The following is a 15372-nucleotide window of genomic DNA, read 5'->3' as shown; positions in this document are numbered from 1 at the left end:
TATTGTTATTATTGCACGGCTTTGCTTCTGTGCTGTGTTTTTCTCCTTCATTTCGCTGCATTCATCAGCAGCTAGCCAGTCCCCTGCAGAAAATCTGAGTAGCTCAGGGCTAGCGTAGAACTAGATCCGACAATACTAATTTTAGCTCAATACCCAAGCAATGCTTTCAACTGTCCAGGTTTACACGGTGGTGTCATTGGCGGTGGTAATTGTCGCCCAGTGTATTACTTTGCAATTAGTTTCTAACCGGTTCCGTTTTGGACACTTTTTTTTTTTAAATAAGAAACCGTTTTTAAGATTCGACTTTTGGATATTTTTTTCTTTTCTGTTACAGATTACATTTTTGTTACATACATATTTTGTTACCAAAAAAAATTTTAATCTACCACGCAACAATTTAAATTCATTAAATTTGCAAACTCACAACTGCCTCCACCGCGATTTGAACTCGCGACCAACGATGCTTGAGTCGTAGGTCTTCTCGCCGAGCTACTTTCGTATTGTTCGAATAGTGATCATTTGCACATTTACACCGCAAGTTTCAACTGTCCCGCTCTGCATCCGTTTTGCACTGGTTCAGATTAGAGATGGGCACGGGCCGGGCTTTTGGCAGGGGCCCGACGGCCCCCTATGTGTTTTAAAGCGGCGCAAATGTTGATTACGTCGTAATTGGTCAAAATAATTTATTTCCTTATTTTTTCATAAATCAATAACCTATTTTTCGTAAACATTTTTTAATACGATATTTGCAAAATATTGCCCACTGGCACCAGGAATCAGTTTTTTTGCTCTCCTGAAAAGTTATTAAAAACACATAACTGTTTTTGTTGGCGCAGCGACGATATGTAGTTCGGAACTAGCGCTTTGACAGACAGTCTCAAAATTTTACTGCAGGGTCACTATGTAGATGTGTATATACATACATACATAAATATGTTTTGCTATTGTGCCGCTATTGTCTGCTCAAACAAACTGCATATCTACATTAATATGTGCATTCATTAATTTTATGCATTTTTACTATGTATATATGTACATATGTATGTATTTACTTATTTGTGTTTGTTTATTTTTTGGTTCAGTTTTTTTGTCTATGCTCGTGAAAATGAAAATTTATTGCTCACTGTTGCGATGCAAGTTGGAGTTGTTTAAATATTTTTGCTGTGCATTACCTCATGTTTTTATTTTTGTTTTTTTATTAGTACTGGATTTTTTATATGTATGCACATATGTACATATACCTACAGGATGTCCAAGAAGTAACCTGCCAAACTTGTGGTGAAGTTAGGTGGGGGATGAGCTCCCTAATAAGCAAAAAATTTCAGGTAAAAGTGTCACCGTTTTTGAAATATTGAATTTTTTTTTAATAAAAAAAAAAATCGGACCTTTTCATGTATGTATTTTATTTAACTGCCTCTACAAACAAGGCTATACTTAGTAAATTTTTTATGTAAAATACTTCCAGATAGTTGCTTCTCCATATTCAACGAGCAGAAGAGCGTCGACAAAGAATAGCACACTGGGAGAAAAACCTGGATTGAGGCAGGCGAAAGAACTTCTTGGAAGCTATAATTCCAAAATAACTAATATCCCTTCAAAAGATTAACCTGAGATTCATAACAGGGATTAGTGTAGACGACTGTCTGTATTTGAACAAGAAGATAGCTTGACGATGAATGGGCTTGAGTGGGGATGGGCACAGGACTAAATATTCAATCCCGATCCCGAAATTAAATTTTTAAGACCCGACCCGCCCATTTCGACGTTTTTCACAATTTTACCGCGGGTCCCGTGGGTCCCAAAATCTATCACTTAGAAAAATTCCACTGTCTTTCAAATTAATTTAAATAATAAAAAAGATAATGGAAAGATCTGGCATCTTCCGATTATTTTATCTTCCTTACTTTGCTGTTCGTTTTCGTCTCAATAAAATCTAAAAGGTGCTTATTTCAAAGAACGTTTTTAAGGAAGATTTTCTGTATTTGCGGCGGTTATGGGTTTTATCGGAGTGTCGGGAAAGGATTTTGGGTAATGTCGCGCCCGAAAATTTTTTAAAGACCTTCCCGATACCGCCCATCCCGCCATTTTAAAATCGATACCGTTGGCTCCGATATCCCGCTCCCATCTCTAATATATCGTATAATGACCGCCCATTTCAGAATGATATATTTTGCCACTTTGCCAGAAGTTTTAACTTCAAATTAAATGTAAATTTACTCACATAAAGTTTTTACAGTGAAAAACGTTTCATATCCAAAGCTCGATGGTTAAAACGTTTTTCCATTACGCAAAATGGTGTTTGAGCAATGTAAGAGAGTAGATAATGTTAACGGGAATCTGCAAAAAAAGGTTCTGTGGCTTAGACAACGTTATTCGCGACTCGACTTCAAATGTTGCACTATATATCCAAACTACCCTGCAAAAAATTGTGCGACTAATCTCTAAAGAGAGTATTCCGAGATTACTCCCAACGGGTACATTTATTAGTCCCAACTAGTCTCATACGTGTACTAATGGAGGTCAATTAGTCTCGACTCATCCCTTATGGGTATAATTGGAGATCAATTAGTCCCCAACTCATCTCTAACGGGTACTATTACCGATTTAATGATATGTACGCACTTCACACAGAGAGAGTATTCGCCTAACAAAACTGAGCACCCCGGTTCGAATCTCAGCTGGCGCAAATTTTTATTTTTATTTTTTAAAAGTGAATAGTCGCTTTTTATACCCGTTCGGGTATAAAGGTGAACAATTAGTCTCTTCATAGGACATGCTCGAACAAAAGCGATCAGTTCATTTCATATAAAGAGATCAAAAGTGGTTTTAGTCGCATGCTCCTTTGCGATTGCGCCCGGACTCATCCCGGATTAGTCCCATTTTTTGCAGGGTAGGCACAGTGTGCTCGGCCAGTCCTTTGCTTTTTGCCCTTAGACAACTTTATTAATTAAAACCACAATTCTTCAATTATTTCTTGCTTTTTTCTAGTGATGTCCGAATGTTTCATCAATTTGTTTTATACTTAGTATAAAAATTGCTACTGTTGTTAACGATGCTGACTGGCTTAATTGCTGTGTGAAAAATTAATGTCATTCATTAAGTGATGCGATGTTGCCACATTTCAACTGCTACAAACGGAAACTCGCTATAACTTTGCACTATTGTCATTTAATATTACTCCGGCGGTTAATTTTTTCCCCCCATTTTCTATAGGTGTAATAATTCTTGGTTTAAAAATATGCACATATGTATTTATGTAAGTATAATTGTACATATGTATGTATTATGTAGTTGGTATATTTTCGTATTTGCTTACTACTTATCTCCGTACTACCTTTTATTGTGGTAGGTAGATATGTATTTGCATTTGAGGTGCAGTATCTCGTTTCTACTTTTCTGTGAAATTCCGGCAAGTCTAAAAATTTGCATTTAGATTTCCATTCATTAATTTTGTGACTTTTCACGATATACATATAGACATGTAGACATATGTACATAAATACATATTTATGTATGTGCATAGTACTTATGGAAAGCCCTCGCAAGTTTTCTTTATCTGCTTATTTTGGCATATTGGGGACTTTCGGCATTGTCAGTATGTAATTGCAGGAAAGTGAAAAATCGATAATTTAACAAGTGTCATACGTTTGTTCAAGTTGCTCATATGGGAGAACGAAATTGCTAAATGCACGTACTACTAATGTGCATACTACTTATGTACATATGTAAATATATATTTTAAGTACTGAATATCGTCATTTAAAGTATAAAACCGCGTATCGTCATTCTGCTAAACCGCGTAACTGACATTTGCTGCCAAAAACTGGATTTGCTCTCACACAAGCTCTTGGCCCAGTCCTTATCCATTCGTCCTGAAATATGTATACTAGCTAGAAACGCGATTGCTTTATAACAAAAGAGAACCATTTTGAAATATGAGTGTTTTTAATATGTATGTAGAAAATAATTTATGCAACCTCACATACGTAGTTTTGCATTTTGTTGATACGCGGTTTTGCATTTTGTTGATACGCGGTTTTGTACTTTAAACGACGATATGTATCTACATATGTAATGTCAATAAGGGTGCGGTATAGTTTGGAATTGCGTAGGTGGTTGGTTGGTTGGTGCAGCTGTTTTCAGTGATTTTTTTTCTATATATGTACATATGTATGTATTTGATTTTGTCATTCGTTACTTTATTTACTGAAATTGTTTCCTAACGTTAATGAGTTTTCTACCCCATGAGCTTTCCTAAACAAACTCGTGCATATTTTATATTTAATGTGACCTTTGCGTTGTTGGTAGGCTGTTGGCGACATGGAAACTAACAAGTGCAAGTTCTTATATTCAATGGCGAAAATTTTTATTCTTATACATACATACGTACGAATCGAATATTGAAAAATAGTCTATTGACAAGTAACAGGAAAATCTCGATAACCTTAAAACCTCTAAAACTCTCGACTCGGAGAATTAAGTATGCTAATGTGTAACTGTTGCTAGTTTCTTGAAGATTTCACGGGAAAGCCGGAGACACGAAAAACTTTAAATTTTTAGTAAACGGTCAATATTTTTAATAATACATAATAATAAAGGTTGACAATTTCATTTCATTTATTAATCAATTCATTAGCAAAAGATCAAAAGATAGCTCTTTTATAGCGCAAGATAATATTCCTAACAGTAAATACATGCTTACATATAACTAAAACGACAAAAATTGCTGAAAACTAAATAAAAGTAACATCAGATAAATAAGTAAGTGAAGTCAGGCTAACGGAAATAGGTACGCATATAAAAAATTTTTTATTTTTGCTTTTAATTAAACTACTGCGAATATGAGATGGAATAGAGTTCCAGATGCGGATAGCATTGACTATTGACTATGAGAAAACACTACAATTAATAAATTATTGAACTTTTTAAGTTGGAGTTTACCGCCACCACTATTCTCTGCACCACGATCTGCACGGTTATAAGTTATTTTGATAAAAAAGTCTGACAGACGATTTTCGTTCATAAACGTAATTCTCAAACTATGTCTCAAAGTCTTGAGCATAAAAATTGGCTTAATTAATTTATGTATTTTCTGAATTTTGTAATTTTCCACCAATATCTCCAGAGAAGCCAAAATCAGTTTTCTGCAAAATTTTAATTGTTTGAAGTTCTCTGCAGCTTGTTGCAAGTTTTGTCGAACTTCGAGCAGCAACTGCAACTTGTCGCTTTCAAACAGCCTCAATTAATGCAACCTCAACTTGTTTGTCATACAAACGTCAACCGTTTCGTTGCTATGGCGCTTGTGGCAGCCATCATGGATTTACCTACACGTTTACAAAAATTGCACGAAATTGAGCAGCGCAAGTAGTTCCCTGGCGGCTTGCGCTCTCGCTCTAACGCACTCACGTCAAATGTGTGCACATGCATTGGCGGCCATCATGGATTTTTATGAAACGGTTCATATATCAGCGAGTAGCAAAATTACTAGTTTGCTCACTTACTCTCGTGTAATCGATGGGAAAAAGACAAATTCACCACGAATAGGAAGATGAAATAACGAGTTAATTTTTGAACGAGCAATTCGTTGTTTGTCGGCGTTAGCAGTTTTAATGAATTTGGCGTGCGGTTCGGTTGTGAAATATTTATGTTAATAAAAAAAGGCATTTTGTGCATAAAATAAATATGAAAAAACATTTGTGAAGCTTGAATTAACACTAACTGCTATCTAGGAGTTTTTGATGATATAAAATTATCGGCTTATACTGAGTTTTTGAGAGATTTGATGTCACTATACTACTCGACTGATTTCATAAATAGTGCAGAATTTCGTTTTTTTTTTTGTTAATCAAGTGCGTAAATAAAAAAAGGATTCATCGAAAATATCGTCAAAAACGATTTAGAAGTCTACAAGACCAGGATTTTGCACTGGCCGTTTTTCTCGTTTTGGGTTTTTTCCTACAGTGGCTTCAAAACTATTGGGGCTGGCAGCAATTCAGCGCTTCTAAAAGTTTTGTTTATAGAGCAAACGCCGTACTGCGGATTGTGTAAAATGTAAGCAAAATAAAACGTGAATTATAAATCCTGTTCTAACCAACATTTTTACAGCTTTTACGTGTGCTATAAGATTTTACAAGCGCCAGATTTCTTTAGACTTCGCTATTCAGCTAAGGAGAATACAGAGTCATAATTAGTATTTGCAATGTCTGCTTTAGCAACTCTATCTAACCCATCGGCCAATGACTCCGCAAACGCTGGTGGTGGCTCTTCAAACACAGGTGGTGGTGGCGGAGGTGGCAACAATGTTGAGCGTCGTTGTGAAAATACCGATTGCAATGTCATCAAACTAGTTTCTATGGTGCCTAAGCGCAAGATTACACAATTTGTCACAGAACCCACGGTTATGGAGAAGCCAATGCTCATAAATGGTTTCACAACAGTGTTCCAAGTTGAGGGTAATTCGGCAAAGTTGAGTGATTTGAAAAATCCCAATCCGAACACAACTGTGCAAGCCAAAACAATTTTCCGCATTGTACCAAACACTCATGCACACATTGTAAACTATGTTGTCGTTGATGCGGATGGTGATTCGTTGCGCAAAATTAACGAAGGTGATCCGGCAACAATGCGTAAACTACTTGAATCGCAAAAAGTGAGTGCTGATCAAATGTTGAAGAAATTAATGGCAGGACATGGCCCCAGTATACCTATAAATTGCGGTAATGCACCGACTCCAATAGGTGTAAACACCATAAACCCAGCGTCAACCGTAAATTCACGCCCGGCGGTGGTTACTACAAACGCAGTAGCCGCATCTGGTACAATAACGCCAACTATTAACACAGCTAGCGTAAATGCACGCGTCAATGCCACGCAAGCATCTGCATCCAGTGGCACAAGTGCTGGTGCAATAAAGTCATCAGCTATACAATTACCTATGCGTATGCATCCGAATTTGAAGATAACAGCTGTGGCAAGCAGGGAGACATGTGGCCAAATGGTGGATGCAAATGTGCCGCCAGTGCAGGTGCAACCGCCGCCAGCTCCTGCAGCGCCCACGGTGCCCTTAATCACACCTGTACCCTTGGCGAATTTACAGAATTTGCCTGTTACTGGTGCACCTACGGGGGACAAGTGAGTGTATTTTGTAGGGCAGCTCTTGTTTATTGAAGAATTACTAATTTCTTTGCTTTACTTTCATATAGGCCGAATATTGATAAAATGCAAGCCGAACTGGCGGAATTGCGACGCACTGTTGCTATGCTTGCCGAGGCAATGCCTATGAATGCGCAAGCACAGAAGGCGCTTCAACAAACAACGTCTCAACAACAAAATCGCACGGTTACCGTTAAGAGACAGCGTTTAAATTAGAACTAAAATGTAGATTCTTAAGACTTATAATGGATGTACAATATGTACATATTTAGTAATATTGCTTGTTAATGACGAGATGATAACCTAGAAAAAAGGTTACGCTTAAGGCAGATGGAAGGCATGACACAAGCATGTGTATGAACTCCATTAGGGACAAGGGGTTATATATCGTCACTATCAATGGAAATGGTCCTATTTGACAAATTTGGATTCAATTAAAAACAAAGAAAAAACATTTAAATTGACAGCACATCTGTTCTAAATATGCCAAAAATTAATGTTTTTGTTTAAAGGCAGAGTCACACGATTGGGGCAAGTCCATATACCAATCGGGTGAATGCACTATTTTCTCAATCAATTTTTCCCAATCACCGAAAACAAATGGTTCAAATTTTTCATAAAAAAGTTCGCTGTATTGTACCAAAAAAATAAAACGTCCAATTTTTATATTTTTAACTAATGCCCCAATATAAAATGTACAAATCTATTTTGTACAATCTTGTGACTCTGCTTTAAGATATTAAGATATGGACTTGAACTTTGGTTTCGAGCTGTATCTGAGAGTCAGCTAACGGAATATTAAAAAAAAAAATTAACTTCTGAAAATATGTTAAGGGCCGTTTTCTGAAGCAACCTTGTAAATTTAAACCTCGCTTTATATTTAAAGGTTGGATTGAGTGATCTTTAAAGTTACAGGTTAAGAAAACGGCCATAAATAGGTTATTTTACTCTGATAGTGACAATATGTATGTGAAATATGCAAAATAAGGTCGAGTGCATCCGGCAGAGGATTTATTATTATTAAAGACTTTTATTAAGACCGAATACTTATAATAATTTTATTTGATTTATACTGCTCACTTTGAGCCATTTGAATTATATAACAAGTACTATGATTTTAGTTCCCAGATCAATTCTATACCCTTTCGAGTAAGTGCCGCTTTCATAGTGGGGAGTTTACTCGCATTCGGCAGTTAACAAAAAATGAGACTTAACTTCCGAAGGCAAGTTAACTTTACACGATGAAAATGGCCCTTATAGGTCTATTCTGCGCTGGTGATAAAAAGTTTGTAACCAGTAAATAAAGTACCTGCCAATTTTTAAACCCTTTTCGCATTCTGTGTACTCTTGTAACCGATAAATTTTGTTACCAGCTCATAAACTGGTAACAAATTGTTGCCCCGTGAAATATGCAATGCCAGGATTTGAACAATTCTTCATAGCTGGATTGCTGAATATTTTAACTGCATTACCAACGTACCTAGAATCGCGGTGACAAGAACTGGTAAAATTTTTTGGTAATACAATTTTCCGGTTACAAAATCTTCGGTAACGTGCAGAATAGACCTGTTAGTGGGCAAAAAAATCTGTAATTTATTAGTAACAGTTTATTGGAAAATATATACGATTGTTAAAATTTTCTGATTCACCTGTCTTTGAAATTAACTCGATATGCCTAAGGAATTATTTTAAGTTGTTAAGTGTACTTTCGAAGTAAAGAAATGTATATTAAATGATCATCATATCAAACAATAATTGCTAAGAGTGTCTTTATTGGCATTTATACGCGAGAAAATGGTTTGTATGGAAAAAGTGAGGTTATGCTGATGGTATTGGAAACTATTTACATCTCGACGATGCTAAATTCTGTAAACTCGAAACTCGCAAAATATTTAATATAAATTTCGGTTAGCTATTTATCGAACTATTTAAGACTTCTACATAATTTAAGAGAAACTTAATTCTATTATCTTTCTGAATAATTTCAAACCTACTGAATCAGATTTACTCCAACACCCTGTAAAAGTTTCCACACTAATAAGAAAGTGCAGACAGATGGGAATGAAATGGCTCAATATATTATTTTCTGTAAAATAGATATAAATAGAATAGTGAAGCCATAAGCTAAATAAGTAAATATGTACGTACTACGAATTATTAAAACTAAAATCAACTAATTAAACATATTGATGCCATTCGTTATTTGTTCCCATATCAGCCTGGTCTACGGTTATTGTGACAACCCGCATCCTTTTCTGGCCAAGGACTGTCACTCCAGCATCATTTCCCTAAGCTTTTTGGGGTATGGGCGAGTTCCAAGTTGAATGTTGCTTTGTATTGATGCAAAATATGTATATACAAAATAGGGGTATTCTCCAAATCTTGCAAAGCCATTGCACGTAGCACGGATTGTATAGCTTGCAAACACACAACAACAAAATGCATAGGAAACAACAAATCCTACCGCTGCAAAATATGCAACGTCGGAACCCATGTACATATATATTTTGCATAATAGCACAGCAAGATAAATGCGACCCTGTGCTAGTTGTTTTGTCAACAACGGCCAACAACGTATTTCTATGTTCAACATAAATGCTGCCCCTCTCAAAAGTATTTCTGAGTTCAATGAGGAAGTTGGTGCGCAGAGATACTTCATTGCCAGTGTAAACAAAATTTGAAATTCTTTGCGACTATGCTTCCACCAATAACGGATCTTTTGTCTGGGTATAAGAGGTAGCTGTAAATATATCTCTATTTCTAAATCGCTGCCTTCTTTCTTGTACGGTCGCTGCCTTGTCTACCCATCGTTTGACTATCGACATCACTACAAAAACTGTAAGCAGTATCAGAGCCGTTGACGTTTTTCTCAAAGCATTGCCAAATATCCATATGATTCAACTGGTTTCTCTATGCTAACTGATTTATATTTTCGAGTTCGTTCATCAACCCAGTTTTCGGCTTATATGATGTCAGAAAATAAACAAGTATGGAAAAGTGGGTCACAAAATATTGCAACTAGGGAATCCATTCTCGCAAATGCGGGATCCCGCGCCATTTTTTGGGATCAGAAATGAGGGATTACACTTGCGGGATAAGCGGGATTGGGGGACTACAGGAACAAATTAAATATGTAGACGAATGCCAGTTGTGAACGTGCTCGCCAAAATGTTCGTCGTGCATGGTTGCAATAAATACCCATAATTTTATAACCCAGTAGATGATTTCAGGAGTTAAAAGTCCTCCCGAAAAGCCTTCCTGAGAGTTAAGAGGCCTTCCACTCTACATTCCTTTCATTTTTGTAAGGGTTGTTATCAATTGAAGGGCTTTTTATTTCGCTACCCATAGAAGGCCTTCCAGAAGGGCTTTTATAGGACGTACTTCAGAAGGCCTCTTGGAGGAGTTCATTAAGTTTCGCAATGTGTTTTGTGGTTGGAATCAAATCCTGACGTGATGGAGCAAAGCGGACTTCAGATTCGTGTTCAGCGACACCTAAGAACATATAGGACACCTGGTCTGGTTTTATTAACCTTTCATCGATTTTTTTTTGTGCGGTTACCAATTTATGAACACATCATACAACTGTAGAACAGTCCGTTTCTATCGATAAATAAGTGTGACAGCGGAAAATTGTTTTTTTTCTTAAGCTTCCCTTCAGATGCTAAATTTCGAATACTCAAAACTCTGGTTCTATTAGAGGCACACATTCAGCTCTGGTGTAAGAGTATGTTACATAGAATATATTACTTTAACGTCATTTTCAAATATCAAACGGTAAAAAAGTTACGCGGAAAAACAACAAAACTTTGTTAAATTTGTATAATCCAGAATCACTGATGTTTCAGCTAGTTTTGGGAATACAGCGAGCGGGTATTATTTCAGATCGGATAAAACACTACAGTAACTCTTATTATGATATATGTATTTCTTCTGAAAAATACCCTACAGATATGGCGATTTTGACTATATACCTACGAAACTATGCATACTTAATCACCAAAATCAAAAGTTCCTGATTGTGCAATAAAATAAGGTCGAACTTAAAAGATGAAACTTTAAAGACTCATTCCTTCGGATATATTATCAAAAAATTCAACCCAATTAAAAGTAAATACGTCGATTTTCTAAATAAAATCGTCTTTTTTACATATTAATTTTGAACATAACTATTTAGAGGAAATAATATGATTTTTTTCAGTCCCGCAAATGGCGCGGATCCGCGGGATTGATGTCCTCGATCACGCAAGATTGCGGGATTGGATTCCCTATTTGCAACAATGAAGCATTACGGGGTGATGCGGGAAGCGGGACGATATGTTAGCTTTCATTGTTGTTTATCTTTTGTTTTTAATTCCTTCTCTATTTGCCAAAAATAATCGATAAATAAAGTTGGTGGACGTAAAAGTTATTTTTTTAATAAATGATTATTTTATTACTTGGATATTAGGGAAGATATTTTGTATTTTTAATTACGCATTGGATAGTTCAGCTCGATAAAACAGATAATCTGGTCATAAGTATGTCGCTAAACAGAAAATATAACAAATTTTGAAATTTATAAAGCGCAGTAGTCTACCGGATATCCGAATCCGGCTCTTATTTTTTACATGATATCCGGAATCCGGTTATGCGGCAAAATCTCTATCCGGCACATCCCTACTTATTTATATTAGTCCGTGTCGCCTTTCAAATTACATCGAGTTTCGAATCGCAATACAGAGTAGACCCCCTGATTGACATACTTCAGCTCAGGGCTGGCATTGAGTCAAATCCTGGGCCAGAAACCTACACCTCCTACGCGTGCCAAGGACGACTACACCCTAAACTCCACCTAATAATAGTAATTCCTGTAACGGGGGGGAGTCAACTCCGAGCTTGCGCGCCTTATGTTATACGTGCTTAAATCGAGTTTCCTCCACGGTACACCAGAGTCCGCCTGAGCAACTCAATACAAACACGACCGCACCACAACACAACACAACATAATAGACCACACCACATACACAATAGACCACACCACAGACAGACAATTCCACCACCACCTACACGCCGCCGCCAACAAGTCCTGGTTCCTCCAACAATCTTCTCGGTACGTCAGACCAAGATATTACGTAACGTGACATCAATCAAGTGCAATGCCTGCCTTGGTTGGTGTCACTTTAGGGCAAGTTCAGGATTGGGCACCACGCGCGATTGGACGAGGGAATATGAGAGTCGGTGTTGTGCTGCTCGGTCGCCAGTCCCTACTGCGACGCCGCCCACTCGGCAGCAACCCCCACAGCAGCACACACATCAAATGGCGGGCAGGCAACACCCAACACTTTCTAGGACACACGAAGGTTTTACAATTTAACTGTAACGTACTACAGAGTAAGATCGAAGAGATTTTCGTCTTTATGACTCGGCAAGGAATATTAATAGCTGCTGTCCCAGATATGAAATTGAACAGCGGCTCACCACTGTTGAATTGCGGCGGATACAATGCGCACCGTCGAGATCGCAGCGAAATAATGGTGGTGGCCTAGCATGTCATGCAGAATGGTTTCATCGAATCAGTCATCGACCGCAAGGATACCATCCACGTAGGTCAGGTGACGTTGAGCTCTAAATATTTGATGTATATATACCCCCTGTGAAGTTCCCCGGTAGGATATCACCCTGAAATAGGTGTGCACCTGAGGTGAAAACCGTATGGTAGTCGGCGACTTTAACGCCGCTCCACGATCATTGGCACTCAAGCCTGAGCAGATAGACGATTCGACATTAGGGATCTCAACACGGAGATTCGGTAACTTGTGAACGTACATAAGCGGAAGAAGTGGGAAGAGCGCCTGTAGACAACTTCACCTCTGGTGTGAACAAGCTTTGGTCAACCGTGAGGTTCCTGTCCAACCCGACGAAGCGTGATGACAGAGTTGAAATAACTTTCGGCGACCGCGCCTCCTCGGTGCGGCCCAGGGACTCAAACGGTGGTCAGTGAATTGTGTCCTCTCCCCGCTACTGTTTAACTACTATATCTCAAAGCTTCCTCAACCACCAGAGGGAGTCTCCATTGTCTCTTATGCTGATGATTGCTCGATAATGGCGTTTGGGAATGGAATTGTTGAATTTTACTCGATAGTAAACGGTTACCTCTCCTAACTTTCTCGCTTTCTCACTGCATGGAGCCTAACCCTCTCCGAATAATTTGGAAATTCTCCGAGTTACCTTCGATCGTCTGCTCTTCTTCTCGGTGCATACAACCGCAATTGTCAATAAAGTACAGAGCCGCAAAAAGTTCCTCAAATCTCTAGCCGCTAGCACCTGGTGCAAAGACAAAGAAACGTTTCTGGCAACATAGAAGGTGATTGGCTGGCTGGTTCTAAACTGTGCAGCTCCTTTGTGGTCGCCGGGGACTGGTAGGACGCAGTGGACGAAGCTAAAGACCTGCCAAAATGTGGCACTCCGGACAGCGACCGGATTCCTTCTGATGTCGCCACAACACAGCAAGCAATTCCTAGTAGGGTGCCACTGACATGGTCACCCGAACAGGCACCTGCTTGCGTAGGAGCCTTCGCCGAGGCCTCTATTCTATGCGATTTGACGGACGAAGTTCAGAGGTTTATAAAGCAACCTGTGGACCCGACAGGCCATAAACGGCATTCACAGGGAGTCAGTATTGACTTAAACAGACTCTCGACCTGTGAATGCTTTTTTTGGGAACACAACAAAATAAAGTGGACCAGACAAAGCTTCGTCTGCATGGATATAGCAGCAGGCTAAACTCGTACTTGAGAAGATCACATGCATATGTGCCCAACGAGTGCCCGGCATGCGGAGGACGACACGACTCGAGATTTCTCTTTGCATGCCCCCACTCATCCAATACCTTTGTCCGTGTGGAAGCTGCACTCTTCCTGGGTCTCACGTTAGTTGAGCTTGACGACAACGATTGAGCGACAAACCGATCTAGGGAGGTTTGAGTAGCCGCTTTACCAAAAATCAGTGCATCCGTGAATGCAAGACATTTATGAAAAGGAAGTATAGGAGAGAACCAACATGAGTCTTATCCGATTCTTACTACCACTTTCTTTTGAATAAAAAAGTTTTAAAGGAATTTCAGTAGTGAGCCAATGCTACCAAATTTGCCAAGAATGTTCAATTCTACTTTATTGAAAAGTCGTTGTATATGACATCAAATTGAGCATTTTGTTTCATTGCTAAAATGATGCCTCTGGGTATAATCGCTAACTTAGAAACTATTGATTTTCCTTGGAGGAACCGTAGACTTTTCGAAAAAAAAAACGAGACGAATGGGTCGTACGTTTTATGTGTTGAGTGGGTTATGCCATCGCACTCCCTTTTAGTCGCGAAACCGGTTCTATTTATTTTTGAGTTTATGAAACGCCAAAAGGAGATGAAGTGGATTTTAACAGACTACATCATGTGTATATACATTACAGATTGGTTAGAAGATGTGCACTGTGCACTGCGACCTTGGGTCTGTTGTACTCTCAGAGCTCATCAGAACATCTCGCCTAGCCCTAGTGCTCTGATGATGTTCTTACACGATATGCATTTGCAACTGTAAATATGACTTTTTCAATACATATGTAATTGCGTATGTCTGTCAAATTCACAGTCTTTATTTAACTATTTAGAAATACGTTCTTTGATAACGAAATAAACTACTCAGATGATTCTATCTGTGTGTCAGATTAAAATAGAAACATTTCTATTTCCTATGTACGTGCATCTGCTGCAACAAATCTAATTTGCCTTTACACATTGCCATATGTAAAAAGTGGCATGTACATATGCAAATACATATCGTGTAAGAATACCTTAAACTGAGATACCTTAAGATTTATTAGAATATTTTTTTCTCAGTATGGCTTGACACCGGATACATTTGTCCGTCGCTATCAAAATGTATTCGGTATGTATTATGTTTAATACACCTTGGTCGCTATATTTATATTTAAGTTTTCTTTTAGTGTTTTTATGTATATTTTTGGGTTTTTATATATATTTTGGTATTTTTTATATATATTTTGTGTTTAAACAAATCGCTTTCAATCCATTTTATTCTCTCTTTAAAATCATTTTCCTTACAAACAAATCTAATAATCGGTTGGTTTTCGTCCCAATTCTGATTTTACAGGCCGATCGACGGGACGCAGTCTTACACGAAGGGCGGCGGCGGCGCTCTCGGCCCACCATCTTCACACTCGGCCGCAG

General features: G+C 38.1%; 2 protein-coding genes across 2 annotated transcripts in view; both read left to right on the top strand.

The window, feature by feature from the left end:
- The window catches only part of LOC118748391, a 199178-nt gene that overhangs the window by 125444 nt on the left and 58362 nt on the right, over positions 1-15372 (top strand). The window contains exon 2 of the mRNA XM_036482763.1: positions 15296-15365. Within this exon, the coding sequence (XP_036338656.1) occupies positions 15296-15365 (70 nt within the window). The remainder of the gene's footprint in view (positions 1-15295; positions 15366-15372) is intronic.
- On the top strand, positions 5599-7952 carry LOC118748935. Its single transcript, XM_036483693.1, has 3 exons — positions 5599-6051; positions 6106-7131; positions 7203-7952. The coding sequence occupies exons 2-3, from the start codon at positions 6200-6202 to the stop codon at positions 7366-7368; spliced, it is 1098 nt and encodes a 365-aa protein (XP_036339586.1). The 5' UTR covers positions 5599-6051; positions 6106-6199; the 3' UTR covers positions 7369-7952.

This window comes from Rhagoletis pomonella, unplaced genomic scaffold (assembly GCF_013731165.1).
Source record: "Rhagoletis pomonella isolate Grant_MI unplaced genomic scaffold, Rhpom_1.0 Rhpom_scaffold_00013, whole genome shotgun sequence".
Lineage (NCBI taxonomy): Eukaryota > Metazoa > Arthropoda > Insecta > Diptera > Tephritidae > Rhagoletis > Rhagoletis pomonella.
The sequence above is the reverse complement of the archived record's forward strand: the minus strand, read 5'-3'. Positions and strand labels throughout refer to the sequence as shown.

What these genes read in the sequence shown, in the direction of transcription:
- LOC118748935 (XM_036483693.1), top strand. Translation starts at nt 6,200, where the DNA reads ATGTCTGCTTTAGCAACTCTATCTAACCCATCGGCCAATGACTCCGCA. An exon ending in GGTGCACCTACGGGGGACAA is followed by an intron (nt 7,132 to 7,202) that starts GTGAGTGTATTT and finishes ACTTTCATATAG; the next exon opens with GCCGAATATTGATAAAATGC.